The 20,566-nt window shown below is 48.2% G+C and overlaps 1 protein-coding gene across 4 annotated transcripts in view; it reads right to left on the bottom strand.

Annotated features, from left to right (window-relative positions):
- fam193b (family with sequence similarity 193 member B) overlaps positions 1 to 20,566 on the bottom strand; it is a 137,127-nt gene that overhangs the window by 86,461 nt on the left and 30,100 nt on the right. For 3 of the 4 annotated variants that reach the window (XM_038795430.1, XM_038795431.1, XM_038795432.1), the window contains exon 1: positions 10,684 to 10,994. The exons of the other annotated variant lie outside the window; for it this stretch is intronic. In XM_038795430.1, coding sequence (XP_038651358.1) covers positions 10,684 to 10,875 — 192 coding nt within the window. In that variant the 5' untranslated portion in view covers positions 10,876 to 10,994. Of the gene's footprint in view, positions 1 to 10,683; positions 10,995 to 20,566 lie in introns of those variants that run through there. 4 annotated transcript variants of the gene reach the window in all.

Below are 20,566 nucleotides of genomic sequence, written 5' to 3'. Positions count from 1 at the left end.
GGATGATAAGGGCATAGTGTAGGTTAGATGGCCTTTAGTTTTTTTTTCCATGTCGGTGCAACATCGAGGGCCGAAGGGCCTGTACTGCGCTGTATCGTTCTATGTTCTATGTTCTATCTTTGGACTGTGGGAGGAAACCGGAGCACCCGGAGGAAACCCACGCACACAGGGGGAGGACGTGCAGACTCCACACAGACAGTGACCCAGCCGGGAAACGAACCTGGGACTCTGGAGCTGTGAAGCATTTATGCTAACCACCATGCTACCCTGCTGCCCTTGCTCTGTTAATGTTTCTGCAGCAACCTGTATTCTTCTGGTATCTCATCTAAGTGGCTACACTTTGTGGGTTTAAAAAATCCTTGGCAGTGGACTATTCAATTGTATAAGCATTGTACTGAAGTCCAAGTCGTCTACTGCCCTTACATATGCATTTCCCAGGCATATTACTGATTAGCAATTGAGATTTCATATCGAATTTTTCTTGACCCCATCAAAACTAAAACCCAGGTGACTGAGGTGAGTGTAAGAACTCAACTACTGTCCTAAATGACACTGAATTAAAAGCCTGTGTTTTTAACACTGCGCCACACTGGGAGGTGGAGGGCGGAAGGGATTTCCAGGAATGCACTAGTGTCTAAACAATGTCTTCAAGAAATTTTTTAACGTCCTGGTTCATCCACCTGAGAAAATGGAAATTATAATGAGCTTTATCGTATTATTTTGAAACTTAGTTTCCATGAAAGCTAACGGAGGCACAACTGAACTTGGGTATTTAATATTCAGAATACCACTTTTAAGATAGATTAATTTGGAAAGGTGTGAAGACATGAGGATTGGTGAAAATTAAATGTCTATCACATTGAGCCATGCAGACCGTTATCCATCAGTTGGCAGCACGATAGCACAGTGGTTAGCACTGTTGTTTCACAGCACCAGGGATCTGGATTCAATTCCCAGCGTGGGTCACTATCTGTGCGGAATCTGCACACTCCCCCCGTATCTGTGTTTGTTTCCTCTGGGTGCTCCAGTTTCCTCCCACAAGTCCCGAAAGACGTGCTTGTTAGGTGAATTGGACATTCTGAATTCTACCTTAGTGTACATAGAACAGTACAGCACAGAACAGGCCCTTCGGCCCTCGATGTTGTGCCGAGCCATGATCACCCTACTCAAAACCCACGCTATACCCGTAACCCAACAACCCCCCCCCCCCCCCTTAACATTACTTTTAGGACACTACGGGCAATTTAGCATGGCCAATCCACCTAACCCGCCCATCTTTGGACTGTGGGAGGAAACCGGAGCACCCGGAGGAAACCCACGCACACACGGGGAGGACGTGCAGACTCCGCACAGACAGTGACCCAGCCGGGAATCGAACCTGGGACCCTGGAGCTGTGAAGCATTTATGCTAACCACCATGTTACCGCGCTGTTGAGTGTACTCGAACAGGCGCCGGAATGTGGCGACGAGGGGATTTTCACAGTAACTTCATTGCAGTGTTAAGCCTACTTGTGACATTAATAAAGATTATCTATCATAGCTTTGAACCTGATCATTTCATTAGAGGTTAAAGAGCTAAAACAAAACATTGGAGAACAGATTAATAGTGCTGTCGTCCATCTATCCCTCTTTCACTCTTGAATGCATTCACTCCTTCTGATCAGTCATTTAGGTGCAAAGTGTTAATAAAGGCAGCGATATGTTTAGGTACATTAATTAACAGCAGGATCTCCAAAGTAATTCACTTTTGTCTCCTTGCTCACTCCCTAACTTTAAAAACAAAATTAGAAACATCACCCCAGTTATTAGCTCAACATTTACGCAGCAGAAAAAATATCCAATGGGTTATGAAGAAGCAATTCAAAATAATTTGCAGAGTAAGGTCAGTTAATCCCATACAGTTTGTTGGAAGATGAATTGTGCCCAACACAATTAATGATCTTTCAAGCAATAAGTCATTGGACTGAAGTTCATAATATGTTGTGGCAGAATATCTGATGATGTTATACTTGAAGTTGCATAGGCGAGGGGGGGGGGGGGGGCGTAGGCGAGGGGGGGCGGCGGCGCAGGGGGGCGGAGGCGCAGGCGAGGGGGGGTGGCGGCGCAGGGGGGCGGAGTCGCAGGCGAGGGGGGCGGCGCAGGCGAGGGGGGCGGCGCAGGCGAGGGGGGGCGGCGCAGGCGAGGGGGGCGGCGCAGGCGAGGGGTACGGCGCAGGCGAGGGGGGGGCGGCGCAGGCGAGGGGGCGCGCAGGCGAGGGGGAGCGGCGCAGGCGAGGGGGGGCGGCGCAGGCGAGGGGGGCGGCGCAGGCGAGGGGGGGCGGCGCAGGCGAGGGGGCGGAGCAGGCGAGGGGGCGGCGCAGGCGTGGGGGGCGGCGCAGGCGAGGGGGGCGGCGCAGGCGAGGGGGGCGGCGCAGGCGAGGGGGGCGGCGCAGGCGAGGGGGGGGGGGCGCAGGCGAGGGGGGGCGGCGCAGGCAAGGGGGGGCGCAGGCGAGGGGGAGCGGCGCAGGGGAGGGGGGCGGCGCAGGCGAAGGGGGGCGGCGCAGGCGAGGGGGGGGGGCGGCGCAGGCGAGGGGGGGCGGCGCAGGCGAGGGGGGCGGCGCTGGCGAGGGGGGCGGCGCAGGCGAGGGGGGCGGCGCAGGCGAGGGGGGCGGCGCTGGCGAGGGGGGGGCGGCGCAGGCGAGGGGGGGCCGGCGCAGGCGAGGGGGGGCCGGCGCAGGCGAGGGGGGGGACGGCGCAGGCGAGGGGGGGGACGGCGCAGGCGAGGGGGGGGCGGCGCAGGCGAGGGGGGGGCAGGCGGAGGGGGGCGGCGCAGGCGAGGGGGGTGGGCAACACGGGGGGGGCGGCACAGGCGAGGGGGGGGCGCATGCGGGGGGGGTGGGCAAGGAGTTGCAATAAGGGGGATCGCAAGGAGGGGGGGGTCGCAGGCAAGTGTGGGCGCAGGCGGAGGAGAGGGGCGCAGGTGAGGGGTGAGGCTAAGGCGAGGGGGGGTCCTAGGCGAGGATGTGTGGTAAAGGAGGGGCCACGCGAGGGGCGCGGGAAGTGTGCACGAGGGGGGTGAAGAGTGGCAAGTGAGCGCAAGGGGGTGATGAATTGGAAGGGTGGTTGAGGGGAGTCCGGCGCAGGGGGGTGCAAAGGCGATGCAAGCACGTCAGTGCATATGTGGCAAAGGCAAGGGGGCAGGCGCGAGGGAATTCGAGCGGCCCTGTGCATATGGGGCAAGGGAATGGGGACGGGCATGAGGAGCCAGGGCGACGAGGGGCAAGCTTGCAAGCGAGGTGTGTTGCTTGCACACCCTTGAAAGTAGGAAGAGTGCACGAGGGTTGGGGAGGTTTGCCCGATGGTAGGAGAGGGGTGTGCAAGGGCAGAGGATGTGTGTGTGTGAGAGGGAGTCAGAGGATAGAGTGCGGGAGACTCATCGAGTTGGCGGGAGGCACCCATCATTCATCGGGTTGGCGGGAGACTCCTGAAATTTATCAAGTTGGCGGGAGACCCCCAAAATTCATCATCGAGTTGGAGGGAGACTCCCGAAATTCTTCACCGAGTTGGCGCGAGGCTCCCATCATTCTTCACCGAATTGGCGCGAGACTCCCATCATTCTTCACCGAGTTGGCGCGAGACTCCCATCATTCTTCACCGAATTGGCGCGAAACTCCCATCATTCTTCACCGAGTTGGCGCGAGACTCCCATCTTTCTTCACCGAGTTGGCGCGAGACTCCCATCATTCTTCAATCGAGTTGGCGCGAGACTCCCATCATTCTTCACCGAGTTGGCGCGAGACTCCCATCATTCTTCGAATCGGTGTGAGATTCCCATCATTCATTTACTTATTGCTCAGAATAAAATATGTGATACATTTGATCTGCTTATTTCTACTGTTCTGCATATGCAGTGTGCAGTTGCCTCATTAAAGCGACTCATTACAGGAAAAAAAGGCAGTCATCTGTGACACTATGTATTCTGTGGGAATTTAAATGTCATTTTCACAATACGTAAAGTAAGTCATGGTATGGTAGAATGGGAATCCCCAAATTGTGTTCCTACAAACATGGAACAGCATTATCTGGCACTGGAATGAACAGAAAAATAGTAGAAATAACTGAATATAATCTTTTGTTCACCATGTCGATGATTTCTGTCAGGCAGAAGAAAACACAGCATCACATGCAAGACCTCACTGTAGAAAATTCAGGTGCCATTAATGACACTTTTTAGGAAATGGAACAATTGAGTTTCTAGAAAAACTGTCATGTAAATCAAGCTGACATGACTGGAGCCCACCTTGCGTGCCAATGTCTCTTTTGCTAGCTCAATCTAGTACCTGTATGAAAATTAATCGAAACCTATTGTACACATTAACAGGAGAATCAGCTTATCCATTTGAGAAATGTCATCAGTAAAATAATGTGGTTGAACCACCCATTCTCTTCCATTTCACCCTGTCCTTCCTTTCCCTACCAATTCTCCCAAGAATTTGTCAATACCAATGCAAAAGTCAACACACATATCAAACACTTAACGGTCGACAGAAACTTCTGCCTGACCTGAGAAAACACTTAAATAATAGCTAGAGTGAACCAACAGAAGTCCCACTAAAGGATAGTAATTCAACCATCTGCCATCTAGTTAACCCCAACACAGTTGGGACCTCCAGCAAACATGGTTTTCCAACACCTGCATTTTTTTCCAGAAAGATCAAGTCGCAAAAGACATTAATCGGTGAGGTTTAACAACAGATGAATCATTGAACTTAAGAACTCTAATCTCATTCAGGGAATGAAAATTCCACAAGTTTGTGATTCACACTGAAGTTCATTATATATAATGTTGCTGGCTCAGTGTGACCCATGTGTATGAAGAATGGAATCGTCACCACATAATTTCACAACAGTAAAACAGCATTTCTGTGCATCTCAACTCTTGTTGTTCATTTGTCAAATAAAAGCCATAAAAATCAAACATTAGGGTAGATGTCAAGCAGTGCAGGTTGAATACCTTGTGTGAAAACAGGCCTCTTCTGCCACAGAAACTCATTACAGCTATAGGATCAGCAGCCTGTACCCGATTGTCAACAGAGGTTGATCTGAAATTTGTTCTCTTTATGCCAAGTCTCCCTTTGATGCCATTTTGAACAGTTAAATGGCCTCAGAACAGCTGCAACACTCCACGTCTGATTCAATGCTTTTCCTCCACCAATCAAAACATGCACTACCATTGCACGTGTACAAAAATGAACATCTGAATTAATGTTCCATACAAACATCTGATTATAAACATATTTACAGATGGATTTGAAAAATATTATTGCACCAATCTTTAAACTATGCATTTGTACTCAAAAGAACCTGGGCCAATTCAACAGAGTCAAGATCAGGGTCTCTCTGTAAAGAGGGCGTAACTACAATGTACCAGCATACATTTTAGCATTCTGGAATCCAAAGATTTCTATGACAGCAGGAAACAAATTTGGGTAGAGCATCACCCATGAACCACCAATCTAACACCTCCCACTTTAGAAAGGCTCATCTTTTGGAGATTACACCTTGGGGTTAAATCATTCGTGTTTTTAATTTTCATAAAAGTCTTCACTTTCCAAACAAGTTGAAGGTTAGGATCATTTCACCATTTGTTATTCTCTTGAATGCTCAAACCGAACTGAACTGGCTCAAACAATTACTTGCAGGTAATTATTTCTAAGTATGCATGAAAGACACTTAAAAAAATGTTTCCACCCTCCCCTGTTGATCATTAGACACTACCCACTGCACAGAACACCCCCACACGTAACATAAATAGAACATACCAAATTACTTCCTTTCTTGCATGTCAGATCGGCTGCCAGCAATCGTTCTGCAAAAGATTGGTGTAGTTTTCAAGATGCACACTAGGATTAAGGCATGGTGCTTTGATGCAGCAACAAGTTATGCCATAAAGGTGGAGAACCTCAGCAATTACTTGATTTAAGCCAGGTTGTCAGAAGTTGCAAAAAGATGAGGTGCTTGCATACAAAAACCTTAGGGTCACCGCAGTGATCTTTTTCTCACTATACCGCACCACTGCCTGGGAAGATGATTCCATCCCATGCTTTCAGCAGAGGTAGCATATATTTTGGCAAGACTCGGAAGAAGGTGGAAATATAAAACTTTGAAGTTTAGATAGAGCAATATAGCAGGAACTACCAATTGTACTTAGTGCTCAAAGTTAAAAGGACGACAGAGCTCTTAGCTCAGAAGGAACAATTCAGTTGCATCCTTGTAGAAAATATAGCTTTTGTATCGATTGGGATTTTAAAAAGTAATGCTCATTTATCTCTTGCAAATCTTTTCACTATCTGAAGACCATGCTTAATATTAGTTCTCGAAAAGACTGGCTACTGAAATAAAACCAACGTCTGCATTGTGATGAATATAGGAATTTCAGAGATATGTTGTGTTAGTTATTTGGTGCAGTAAGGGTCAAAAGCCTGGGTTAGTATTTGAGTGCTGCAGTTATGTTTTTTTTTAAATAAATCCTTGTTTAAAAGACAACTAAGAGTTTGGGAACCGGGGTTCAATGAGCCATCGTAAAAGGCTTAGGCCAATACAGTTTTATTTGGATTAAAGGGGATTCCTTGTGGAGTTAATTAGATGATGTAATTACTGGGTGGAGCCAAGTCATCAAGCATTTTGCAGAAAGCAGGTCAGTGTAGTTTTCGATGAAGCTGTGAACCGAAGGCAAGCAGTTTGCTCTCTGCAGTTCAGTTAAAAGATATGCCTGCAGACAGAAAAGCAGTGTGGTTGGAAAGGTGAACAAACCAGCTGAAACAGCTTCTGAACAGCAGTGTTTCTGCATGGTTCTGACAGGACTCTTTTTTTAAAGCAGTGGCATAAGGTCTCTCTTTCTCAAACAGCATCGCCGTAAAGCAGGTATTCCTGAGTGCCAATGGTATTTAAAGTGGATTGAGAGCTGAGACGGTTCTTCTTGTTGTTTGAGTGGGAATGAAGATAGCAGTTAAAGGTATTCTATTCACTGTATTATGTAGCATTGTTTAAGGGGTAATTGCAAGCTATTTTTCGTGCGATGTTAAAGATATCTTAATACTAAATTAGGAATAAAGTTGGTTTTAAAATACCATATCCCTATTCCTTTGTGAAATCACTCCTGGAGCGAGGTATCCTTTCCTCCCAGTCTTACAAAATTAAAATTAAATATTGGGGTTTCTGTCCAGTATCCTAGTCACTGTTGCTGTCTAGTCTAGGATTAAAATAGCGTACAGAATTAAAGGCGGTGGAACCAAATATATGGTCTCTGATTTGATATTACCAATCCAATATGATCAATTTGTCTATAGTTGACCAGGTAGCAGCTATGCAATCATCATACTCGTTCCAGACTAATTAGGTACCACAATTTCAAACACTAGGCAAAACCCACACTTGTCTTGTACAGAGGAACACCAATCATGTCGCTGCAGCAGATGATCTCAATCTGAGTTTTTAAACTGCAAGAAGTTAGAAGAAGCCAAATACCTCCACTCAGCCAAGCAAGAACAAAGCTTGGGCAATTCTTTCCAAAACTGCTGTGACGCAAATTCCAACAGCTGGCTCAGACAAACACTGCTAAAGGTCTGCATGATGGCCAACAGAATGGGCAGTTGATTTGACCGCACAGTAAGGCAAAAAAATAAGGCAGCTGCAAAACACACATTTCTTGAAGATGTAGGTCAGTGCCAGCTAAGCCTAATCACCAGCAGCCTCATTTTAAATTGGATGCTTGTTGTGGTGAAGTGCCACTCTTCCAAACTTGGCCAACCTAAGGAAAATTACCAGCTGGCACTGCAAAGAGGAGATTTTACAAACTGCAATGACTGGACTGCAGCAGCACCATTTAAAAATCAAGAATAGGAATTCATGTTCCAATCAATAAATCATTACTTAACCTACAGGCTCAACATATACTCCACACCACAGCATGGTTTTAAAATTAGAATTAGAGTTTGAATTAAAGTATATGGATAAAACATGTTGTATCTGCCAGACCAGCTGCTGTGGCAACCAAGCTGGTGTTACAATCAGCAAGCACACAGCTCCACATCACTCACTGATTAAAATACCACTTGAGTGGAGAAGCTGCTGGAGAAGAATACTGCAAAAATTGAATTGTGTGAAGGATACTGTACCTTGACAGTTACTTGCCTTAACTATAGCACACATACCGCATACACATGTTCAGACTGAAAATCAGCCTGAGTCTCACTAACTCAATTTAGTCAGTCCACATCACCAGACAAAAAAACACACCCACCCTGATAGAGAACAGAGAGCAAATTTCTACATTAGAACAAAGAACATAGACAGTGCAGAAGGAGGCCATTCGGCCCATCGAGTCTGCATCGACCCACTCAAGTCCTCAATTCCACCCTATCCCCCTAACCCTCCTAACCTTTTTGGACACGAAGGGCAATTTAGCATGGCCAATTCACCTAACCTGCACGTGTGGGAGGAAACCGGAGCACCCGGAGGAAATCCACGCAGGCACAGGGAGAACGTTCAGACTCCACACAGACAGTGACCCAGCAGGGAATCAAACCTGGGACCCTGGCGCTGTGAAGCCAATCCTATCCACTTGTGCTACCGTGCTGCCCACATTACAACAATGATCCTGCCACCTATCAGTTCTGTGCATACAACAGTTCAGGGCCATAGATTTATAATTACCAAGAAATGAACAGAGAGTTTGCAAAGGATTTAAAGATCAAGACGGTGGAAATGAAATTATTCAATTTTGTGTACAAGGTAAATTTCTGTGCATAACAAAGAAATTTTACACAGATTCCCGCAAGTCAACACACAACAAAGTGGTCTCCATTCAGATGCAAACAAAAACCCAGCCTCAATTTACTAGCAATAATCAAACTTTTTGTCATGGCGTTCATGGGCAAATACCTGATACATATTTTACTTCCATCATTTATGTGCAGAATAGAATACAGTTTCAGGAAATCAAAGCTAGGATACCATCTCCATACTATAACAGACACATTGGCAAGTGCAGAGCATGGCAACAAGTACCGGACAAACATCTAAATTCAATAAAGGAATTCATTCTGCCTTTACTAGTTTATTGACTTGGGTAAAAGTTAAAAAGCGAACGACAAAACCGCTAACCTTGAAGAAAATATTGAAAATGGACCACTGATAAAAAATGTGGCAGCAACTTGCTTTTATACAGTGCTTTAAATGCAGCAAAACAGCCCCAAACACTTCAACAGGAGCACAATAAAAACAATCCCACACGACCACTTTGGGGTAGTGATCAAAATCTTTGTCAAAGAGCTGGGTTTTAAGGAGCATCAGAGAGGTAGAGACAAGTGAAACTGTGAGAAGTAAAACAGTATCTTGGGTTCATGCAGGACCAAGTTTGAGACACTGGATGGATTCCATCCATGGCCCTCCGCCAATCACTGCTGAATAAGACCTGTGCTAAACCAGCCCCATGTGGCTCCGTTTATAGTATTCCACCCTTTGAAGGAAGCTTTGTATACAATTTCAATAGGACTGGAATATCACACGGCACTGCATACTGTCCACAAGCAAAGATATTTATAACAATTATTAGACAGCAGATAATGTCCATTACAAAGTTATTTGCCTCTGCATGTTAAATGCCCAGTGGACAGAGGGGGGGGGGGGGGGGACTGTATGCAATAAATTCAAGACTAAAACACGAATCAGACAGCATTGAATAATCAACGTCTGAAAGAACAAATGATTGATATTGACGTACAGACCTTCGTTAGAATTGATGTTTCAACTCTGAAGGCCCAAAACCCAAACAACCTTTCACTTTCAGATGCTGATTGTCCTGCTGTGCCATTTCCAGCCAGTGTTTGTATTTTTACTGATGTTGCCAATCAAAAAAGCAATATGCTTGACAAAGCTCAAAATTTACAAGTCCGCGAAGAAATATTCCACAACTAGTAGACCACAGGCGGAATCCAATTCATGCAGTAACTGACTGCTCAGGACAGAGTCCAGCTCATGCAAACTGACAACACCATACTAATGAATTGACAACAGTAATCTACATTTATCGCCACACCAATGGAGACAAATGCTTCACTGGTTCAAAATTAGTCAGTTCCATGTCAAAGTGCTGACTAAAAAAAAAATGACCTTCCAAATGGACCAAAGACTACATCCTATCTTCATGTCTGTGTGTATTTTACAAGTTGAGACACACCTTGTAACAAAGAGGTCGTTTTCAATATCCATTACTTTTTGCAGGATAAACAGCCAGCCACTGGTTACTGTTGTGAGTACATCCACAGTCAGAAACACTGTATTTTGAAAGAATTCTTGTGTATAAATATTAAACAGATATAGGCAGTGGAATGGCTTAGACCGTGCAGTGTTGGGCAGCATCGTCTCCATTTGCAGCAGGTAGATGCGGGCTCTCCATCAGTCAACAGACTCGACCTGACCCCAGCTTCAGGCACCCGAGCCATCTACCCCCAAGCCCAGACAATCCGCCCAGCTCCACACTCCCACCACGAAACCAGCAGCGGAATAAATTCAAATGGTGCTGAACCGGGGCCCGGTTGTGTGTGTTTGGGGGGGGGGGGGGGGGCGGGGGGCTGCTCGCCGCAATCCACTGCCCATCCCAAACACACACGGTCCCTTCCCGGAGCGGAGTCTGCTCCTTTACCTGCTCTCCGCTCCAGCCTATTCCCGGCTCCATCCCCGCCAGCGGCTGCTCGCCCAGCGCCGGGCTCGGAGCTTCCTCCGCCGGGCTTGGGCTGCGGCTCTCTCCCGGGACTGCGCCGCCGCCGCCGTTCCCCGGCTCCCGTTTGTTCTTCTTCCTCCGACCGGCGACGCGTTTCTCCTCGGCGCAGCTCATCCCTAGCTCCGGTTTCACTCACTCCCGATCCCGATTTCACTCGCTCCCTCTCGGCGCCCTCGGCTCCGCCACAAACCGCTCGCGCTCCAGGGAAACAGAATCCAATATGGCGGCCAGCGAGCGAGCGAAGGGGGGGGGGGGGGGGGCAGAGGCCAGACGTCAACCGGAAGCAGGCAAAGGAAAAAAGGCGCCCCATCTGTCACAAGCAAATGTAGAGCGGCCGTCGCCATCTTTCATGCAGGCAGCAGGTGGCTCCATCCAGCTGCAGTTTGTTCCAAGTAGATTGAAACTGAGCGAGCAGGCATGGCGGTGCACAGATTACAGCACTGAAACATTCAGCCTATCCCGTCCACAGTCGGCATTTCCTCTGCCTGCAGCAAATAGTCGCATATACAGTTACCCAACCTCTACCTAAGGTTCCTTTCATCTCCCGGTTTCATTCAATCACTTCTAACGTAAATACTCTTGATTACTGACGAGAGTTGCACCCATTAACCCTGGAAGTGATTTTTATAGGCTCACAAAAGAGGTTTCTCCTGCTTTACAGCCTGGCTGCTCTTATTCAATGTTTCGTCTACTTGTTCCCCACTGCTCCTTGCCATCGCCCAAGAAGCAGGCATGTTCTACCTATCCTGCCCAGTCTTTTGATTTCTATCATAAAACTCCCTATCTGGAAAATTCTACTAAAAATAGCCCCAATTTTTCCAATCTTTTTCCATAATTCTTTTTCAAACGAACCATGCAGCATCGTAGTGAAACTGTAATTGAAACCTCTCCCACCTTGACCAGGACCATGTAATATCTATGCTCCACCACAGAGACCATATAGGTTTGTGTAGCAGCAGAAGTAGGCCACTCCGCCCATCGAGTCTGCTCCCCCATTCAATGTGATCCTGGCTGATCAGATAGTGGTTAGCACTGTTGCCTCCCAACACCAGGGACCCGGGTTGGATTCCAGACGTGGATCACTGTCTGCACATTTTCCCAGCGTCTGCGTGTTTCCCTCAGACACTCCGGTTTCCTCCCACAAGTCCCGACAGACATGCTTGTTCGGTGAATTGGACATTCTGAATTCTCCCTCAGTGTACCCGAACATGCGCCAGAGTGTGGCAACTAGGGGATTTTCATTGTAACTTCATTTCACTGTAATACAAGACTACTTGTGACACTAATAAAGATTATTATAATCCTCAACTCCAATTTCCCACCTTATTCGCAAAATCCTTGATTTCCTTATGGTCAAATATCTGTCTATCTCACCCTTCAACATACTTAATGACGCAGCCACGACAGCTCTCTGCAGTAAAGAATTCCATAGAAACACTACCCTCAGACTTTCACCACTACCATTTCAAGTGGTTGGTGGGGAGGCAGGCTTTGGCTGCTGGGGTGACCAGGGTCGGGGACGTGTTGGGTGGTGGTGGTGGAGTGGGCTGGATGACACCCCGCAACTTGGCACATAGAGCGGCGGTGGGTGTCCAGCTGACAGCCGATGCCATCCGTGACTGCAAAACAGTGGTGCTCGGACCAGACGGCACTCGCGGTCTTGAGGACGTGCAGGTGTGTGGTGGACCCACCCCCGCGTCTGAGCAAACTCTGCTGGACGGAATTTTACATTGGCCCGAAGCCCCAAAATCTCCCTCGGGAACCAGAGCCCCACAACCCTAACCACCTCACAGAAATGCTCTCCCCGTGCCCTTTCGCACTGCACAAATGGGTTTCACGTCTTGAGCTGCTATTGCAAACCTTTCACCTCCTTGCCGTCGCCTGTTGCCGTCCAGGGCAGAGGTCCCCACTGGAAGTCCCTCTATGGAGGAGTCCTCCCCCTTAATCTTGGGGACCTGGGGTGGAGCTGCCGTGCAACCATCAATTGCACCACTTCACAGACTCCCAAGATACCTGCCTCGTTTATGGACTTGTGGAATCTGGGGACCAAGTTTACGTTAAATGTTTTAGGCTGCACCCTCTTTTTAATTTCTTATCAAAGTGGCACTTCGGTCCCACGCTCCTGAGCTATGAACATCCGATGTGGAGAAAGTTGGGGAAGGAGGAGGACCTCCTTGCGAACCTGCTCCTGGCAAAACATGCCATCAACAGGTCCAGGCAGTGGCCGATCGAGGGGGTAGCCTGGCCCGAGACTGTCTGCCTTTCTTCCACAGCTTCATTCGCGGCTGGGTGTTCCTGGAGAGGGAGCATAGGGCGTCCACTGGCACCATCGAGGCCTTCCATTCCCGGTGGGCACCACAAGATCTGGGGTGCTTTACTGACCCTTTTAATTTGATGTTAAGTTTCTGTTGATGTTTGTTTTCGTTTATGCAGTGCCGGTCTGAGGATGCTCCTTTCAATTTGTCCCTCAATTTGTTTATTTTAGTTTAACTGAATGAACTTCAAGAGTTCACCACCCTCAGAATGCAGAGGGCTGCTGCTGCACATATTTCACCTCCATGGCCTCGCCTGCTCCCCAGATACAACTTGGCATGCCTTGTTTCCGTCCAATGAGGAGGTCCTCAAAGAGAAGAGTCTTCCTCCTCAATCTTGGGGACCTGGGTGGAGAACGTTGTATGCAGCAGTGCACTGCAACCACCGATTGCACCACTTCACAGACTCCCAAGCTGCCTGTCTTTTGTGTGGCCTTGTGGAGTCCGTAGACGATGTCTACATTTAATGTCTTAGGCTGCTCCCCTTTCTTTTAGTATTTTGTCAAACCTTTTATTGAGGTTTTGTTTGTACTTCAGTCCCGTGCTCCTGATCTATGGGCACCCTTTGCGGAGAGGGGCAGAGAGGGAGGACCTGCTCCTGGTGAAACTTGCCATTAACAGGTCCAGGCAGCGTGCGGTCAAGGGTTATCCAGCCTGATTGTCTGACCCTTTGTGGCTTAATTCACGGTCGTGGGGCCCCGGAGAGGAAGCATGCCATGTCCATTGGCACCATCGAGGCTTTCCGTGCCGGGTGGGCAACACAAGGTCTGGGATGCTTTATCAACCCTTTAATTTAAGTTTCTTTTACTCGTTATTTTTGTTTAGGGCAGTATCCCTTTTAATTTAAACTAAATTAACAAATAAACGGATAATTTGTTGAACATAAAATAATTCACTACCCTCAAGAGAAGAAACTCCCTCTAATTTCTGTCTTATATGAGCGACCCCATACTCGGATTACACCCTCTGGTCCGAGACTCTGCTACAAGAGGAAACATGCTCTCAGCATCTACTCTGTCAAACCCCCTGAGAATCCTATATGTCTCAATAAGGTCACCCTCTCATTCTTCCGAACTCCAATAAGTACAGACCCAATCTACACAATCTCTCATAAGAAATCCCTTCAGACCCGGGATAAACCTAGTCAACCTTCTCTGAACAGCCTCCAATGCTATTGCATCTTTCCTCTGATAAGGACCAAAACTGTTCAGTTCCAAGAAGAGCATGAAACTGCAATCAGCAGAATCCCTGAGACAGAACATCTTTACCTACTGGGGGATTTCAAAGCAAGAGTGAGCGCAGACGCTCTTTGGATGTCATGGCTTGGGAAAGATAAATGAAAACGAACAGAGACTACTTGAGCCTTCCTGCCAACATGAGTTGTGTAATGAATACCATCTTACAGAACATACCATGCAACACGGTGTCCTGGACACATCCAAGATTACTATATTGGCACCAGCTGGATCTGATCATCACCAGACACGACTCTGAACAGCATTCTCAATACACACACAAGCTACCACAATGCTGACTATGATACATATCACCCCTAATGCAAACCAGGTTCGGATGCAACCCATGAGTTTTTTCATTCAAAGCAGTAATGCCACCCTGATATCAGCGGCCATGTTGCCAATCCAGATAATAGTTCCTTGACCCAATTGAACGGGTGCTCTCTGGCATTCCCATACAGAGTGCAGTAGCAAAATGGAACATACTTAGGGATACTCTCAACATAAGGAAAGGAAGAGTGAAAAAATTATAACTTGTTCAAGACTAACATCACTCTGATGCAACCTAGCTTTGATGCCAAGCAGTCTGCTCCATAAGTGCATATGGTTTTAGTTTAGGCAGGTACCATGGTCGGCACAGACTTGGAGGGCCAAAGGGCTGTTCCTGTGCTGTATTGTTCTTTGCTCTCATGGAGTAATATATATTCAGGATCAGCATGTGGAGAGTCACCGGACACAAGGTGACAGGACAGATGGAAAGAAAGAGTCATGCGTGTGCCAACGTCCCACAGGACCAGGGTACAGATGAGTTCTGCTACAGGAGACTTGAAAAAGTTATTTCACGGATATGCACATCGCTGGCCAGGCCAGCATTTACTGCCAATCCGTAATTGCCTTTGAGAAGGCGGTGGGTGAGCTGCCTTCTTGGACTGCAGTCCACGTGGTGTAGGAAGTTCCAGGATTTTGAGCCAGAAACAGTGAAGGAATGGTGATATAATTCCAAGTAGCAGGGGGGGTCTGAGGCTTAGAGGGGAACTTCCAAGTAGTGGAGTTCCCATACAGCTGTTGCCCTTGTCCTTTTAGGTGGCAGAGATTGCAGGCTTGGAAGGTGCTGTCGAAGGAGCCTTGGTGAGTTCCTGCAGTGCATGTTATAGATCAGGGGTGGGCAAACTTTTCCGTGCTAGGGCCACATTCAGAAATTCACAATTCACAAAGGGCCGCATAGTATATTAAGTAAAATAATTACTTCACCCGGTTATGATTCTGGGCGCCTCATATAGAACATAGAACAGCACAGAACAGGCCCTTCGGCCCTCGATGTTGTGCCGAGCAATGATCACCCTACTCAAGTCAACGTATCCACCCTATACCAGTAAGTAACCCAACAGCCCCCCCCATTAACCTTAAAAAAAATTTTTTTTTTTTTAAAATGACTTGGTGGGCCGCAGAAATACCTTTGGCGGGCCACATGCGGCCCGCGGGCCGTAGTTTGCCCACCCCTGTTATAGATGGTGCATACTGCGCGTCAGTGAGTTAAATTTGAAGGTGGTGATGGATGGACTCTTAATTAAACAGGCTGCTTTGTCCTCCACGGTGTTGACCTTATTAAGTGTTGTTGGAACTGTACTCATCCAAGCAAGTGGAGAGTACCCATCACACTTTTGACTTGTATCTTGTGGACAGTGCACTTGAATCAGGCGGTGCATGTAATATCCTGACAGACAGGAGACCACCAGGTAGATTAACAAATGAACTGTTTATTAAAATAACAAACTACATACATAAAAAGTGAGATAATAGCTACCATGTTGCAAGACTCCAAACGCCAACCGAACTGAGAAACCCGTGCTCCGACCCCAGGGTTCACGCACTCCAGCCCCATTTGGCCAATCGGGACACATGACCCTCCAGGAACTCATCCCCTTAAAAGGGCACATTACCACATCCTTCCCCTTCAAGTTCCTGATTAACGTTCTTCAAATAACAAAGAAACTATTAATGAAAATATAAGACAATCACTCTCAACACAGTCTCTTAATTCGGTCAGGTGTGTATACGCGCAGGTAGTTTCTTCAATTTCCCCCGGAATATTACTGGATTCGTTCTCGGGAAAAATCGAAAAAAAATCGGGATAGCTTGTTGCGGCATTACTTTCATCCGTAGCCATATCAGTGGCAAGCCTGCTAGGCTCAGGTTGTCCCACTAGTTCGGAGTGTGGTTCTCTTCTCAAGTGGTCCAGGTATTTTTTAAAACTTCTCCCTTGAACAAGTATCCCGTATAACAGTGTTCTTCAAAGTCGGGGGCGCAACCTGCGGGCGGGTGTCGGGAGGGTAGTGGAGCCGTTGTCCGCGGCGCTCCCGATCGCGCAAATCCCCACGCAGCAGCCGGTTTTTCATAATGCCGACTGCAAGCGACAGTGAGCATGTAAAAAAAAAATTTGCCCGCATTGCGCATGTGCACACGATGATCGGCGCGCATGCGCATTCTGCGAAAATGCGCAATGCGGCCGCTATTTTTTTTTAATGGTTGTAGCTTTTTGTTTTACAAGTTCTGAAGTGATTTTTATTCATTTATTTTATTCATTTAATTTTTATTTTTTTCATTTATTTTATTCATTTTATTGTTTTTACAAGTTCGGGGGGTTTTTATTCATTTTTTTCATTTATTTTACTCATTTTCTTTTTACAAGGTCGGGGAGGGGGGTTTATTTGATAAAATTTTACAGGAAAAAAATTCAGAATTTTGGACAGTTGGAGACTCCATACTTTCCGACACCTGAAGGCTTCACCTTTATCCAACAGATTCCATTGGAGGAGTGTGTACGAGGGCCAAAGGGACCCAAAACCATTTCCTCCATTTTTGTCAGCAGTAAACAAGGTAAGAGAAAATGGTGGGTCGCGCAGATCGGCCGGCGTGGGTCGCGCAGGTCGTCCGGTGTGTGTCACGAAGGTTGGCCGGGTTGGGTCCCCGAAGGTTGGTCGGTTGGTAAAAATAGGTCCCCGGAAAAAAAGTTTGAAGAACACTGCCGTATAACACTGAACCTGTTTTGGCCAACACCATTTCCAGGATCCAATTTAGGCCAACACCAAAATTCTTTACGTAAACCAAATTGTCCACCTCAAAAGTTCTTTCAATTTTCTTTGAGTCGTGGTGTTTATTCTGTGCCTTCTGCTTAGCTTCAGCCCTCCCCACCAAGCATTTGCTTGTTTTCGCAATATATCCAACGTGCATTGTACTTCAGTCTCTAAACGAGTCAGTCTCCGTGGTTTTGGTTGAGATGGATGTGCCTTTATTGGGTCAGACTTTCTTATGTCTACATCATGATTAGTTAATGAAGTGCCCTCCAGTGTATTCCTGCAACTCGGTCTATACTTTTTCAATATCTTTATTACATCTTCTCTCTGTTCTTCTTCTGTGGATAGGTTTGCATCTTTGGTTGTAGAACTCCCTCTGATATCTTCAAACAGTGCCTAGCTTTCACTCTCTTCTTCAAAATCAAAGACCTGGGGCGGGATTCTCCGACCGTCCGCCGGGTCGGAGAAGCGCTCGGGGCCGGCGTCAATCCCGCCCCTGCCGTGTCCCGAATTCTCCGCCACCCGAGATTCGGCAGGGGCAGGAATCGTGCCACGCCGGTTGGGCCCGCGATGGGCCGAAGTCCCGCCACCGACAAGCCTCACCCGCCAGCGTGGATTAAACCACCTACCTTACCGGCGGGAGCAGGCGGCGCAGGCGGGCACCGGGGTCCGGGGGCACGGGGCGATCTGACCCCAGGGGGTGCCCCCACGGTGGCCTGGCCCGCGATCGGCAGGAGGTTCTGTGCCGTGGGGGCACTCTTTTTCTTCCTCCTTCGCCATGGTCTTCACCATGGCGGAGGCGGAAGAGACCCCCTCCTCTGCGTAAGCGCCGGGATGACGTCGGCAGCCGCTGATGCTCCGGTGCATGCGCGGACTTACGCCAGCCGGCGAAGTCGTTTCGGCCCAGGCCAGTGGCGTGCAGAGGGGGGGGGCCGACGGTGCGCTGGCCCCGGGCATCGATTGGATGGGGGCAGCAGCGTGAAGGGAACGGAGCACGCACCGCGGTCGGCCAGAGCGCGCCTGCGCACCGCGGGCGGCCGGAGCGCGCATGCGCACCGCGGTCGGCCGGAGCGCGCCTGCGCACCGCGGGCGGCCGGAGCGCGCCTGCGCACCGCGGTCGGCCGGAGCTCACCTGCGCACCGCGGTCGGCCGGAGCGCGCCTGCGCACCGCGGTCGGCCAGAGCGCGCCTGCGCGCCTGGTGAACAAAAAGGGCGCGAAATCTCCCGAATCAACGGCAATCAATGCCACCATGGGTGAGTTTTATTTATTCTTTATCTTTATCTTTTGATCCATTTTTAAACTCTTCTCTGCACCCTCTCTATAGTTGTCAATTTACTAAACTGTCGTGCCCAGAATTTGACATTTGGGCCAGGGGCTCCCATTTGGGACAGAACCAGTATTTTATGAAGATTCATCATGGCCTCTTAACTTTTGCCCTCTTACCCTTAATACTTAAAGCCCAGGGTCCTATAAATGGGAGATTCTCAGAGACAGGGGCAGCACGGTAGCATGGCGGTTAGCATAAATGCTTCACAGCTCCAGGGTCCCAGGTTCGGTTCCCGGCTGGGCCACTGTCTGTGCGGAGTCTGCACGTCCTCCCCGTGTGTGCGTGGGTTTCCTCCGGGTGCTCCGGTTTCCTCCCACAGTCCAAAGATGTGCGGGTTAGGTGGATTGGCCATGCTAAATTGTCCTAAAAAAGTAAGGTTAAGGGGGGAAGGGGGGGGGGGGGGGGGCGCTGTTGGGTTACGGGTATAGGGTGGATACGTGGGTTTGAGTAGGGTGATCATTGCTCGGCACAACATCGAGGGCTGAAGGGCCTGTTCTGTGCTGTACTGGTCTATGTTCTATGTTCTACTTGACTGCAAGCTGCTGGAGCTCGGATCTTGAACAGAGCTTTATATCTGGATTTGGGGACCCTTTATGCACTGGCATAGTGCACAAACAGGCCCCACATGACCAGGGTTTTGTGACGAAGAAGGGATCTGGAAATGTGTCGACTGTGAAAATTATATTTGTGGAAATTGGGTGAAGTAATGCCGTTGTTTGATGAGACTTGGTGCTAAAGCTTTAGAGAAATGAAGATGGAATTTGATTTGAAGAAGTTCAACGTTTTGAAGGATATTGTGGCTGAAATGAATGTGATACGTGCTGAATGGGCTGACTGAGAAATGTGTGAGATATGTCTTTGTATCTGCTATGTGTAATTTATCGGTCATATTATTGCAATTTTCCTGTTAATTCATGTTTAATTTACGTTGATTTTGGTGTGATTGCTAATATAAAAGTGAAGTTTTGTATATTGGTCTGAGTTGGGTTGTTTGTAGTTTGTTTCCACAAGGGTCATAACAGTATTTCCATAATGTTGCTGCTCTTATCCTTCTCCATGGGGGTTGCAGAGGAGGGAGGCACAACTTTCGAGACATAACATCTCACCCATTGCTGCAAAGCAAAATGACTGAAGAAGAGAACAATATCCCTAGAATCCCAGCGCTAAGGGGAAATTGACTAACTCTTACAGCGCAATTTAACCTCAGGCAGCCGTCCTATACCTTAGAGATGACCTAGAGGCAGCTTGGGGCCTGTCGTGAAGGTGAGTAAGTGCCTTTAAATTTGCTTACCTTTCACCGGGAGCAGGGTTTGAGGGAATATCAGGTAAGCTCTTTGTTTCTTTTTCTTCTTGTTTTTTTTAAATCTAGAGGTGATGTCAGGGAAGGCAGTACAATGCTCCTCCTGCAGAATGTTTGAGGTGAGGGACGCCGTCAGTGTCCCTGCTGATTTCATCTGTGGGAAGTGCACCCAACTCCAGCTCCTCAAAAACCGTGTTAGGGACCTGGAGCTTGAACTGGATGAACTTCGGATCATTCGGGAGGCAGAGGGGGTCATAGATAGGAGCTTCAGGGAAGTAGTTACACCAAAGACTGGAGATAGATGGGTAACTGTAAGAGGGACTGGGAAGAAGCAGTCTGTGCAGGGACCCTAAGCCATGGGGTACGGGCCTCTGGCACGGAGTCTGTCCCTGTTGCTCAGAAGGGAAGGGGGGAAAGGAGTAGAACATTAGTAATTGGGGACTCAATAGTCAGGGGCACAGATAGGAGATTTTGTGGGAGTGAGATAGACTCACGTTTGGTATGTTGCCTCCCAGGTGCAAGGGTACGTGATGTCTCGGATCGTGTTTTCCGGGTC

The sequence above is a fragment of the Scyliorhinus canicula genome, chromosome 4, assembly GCF_902713615.1.
Source record: "Scyliorhinus canicula chromosome 4, sScyCan1.1, whole genome shotgun sequence".
Lineage (NCBI taxonomy): Eukaryota > Metazoa > Chordata > Chondrichthyes > Carcharhiniformes > Scyliorhinidae > Scyliorhinus > Scyliorhinus canicula.
The sequence above is the reverse complement of the archived record's forward strand: the minus strand, read 5'-3'. Positions and strand labels throughout refer to the sequence as shown.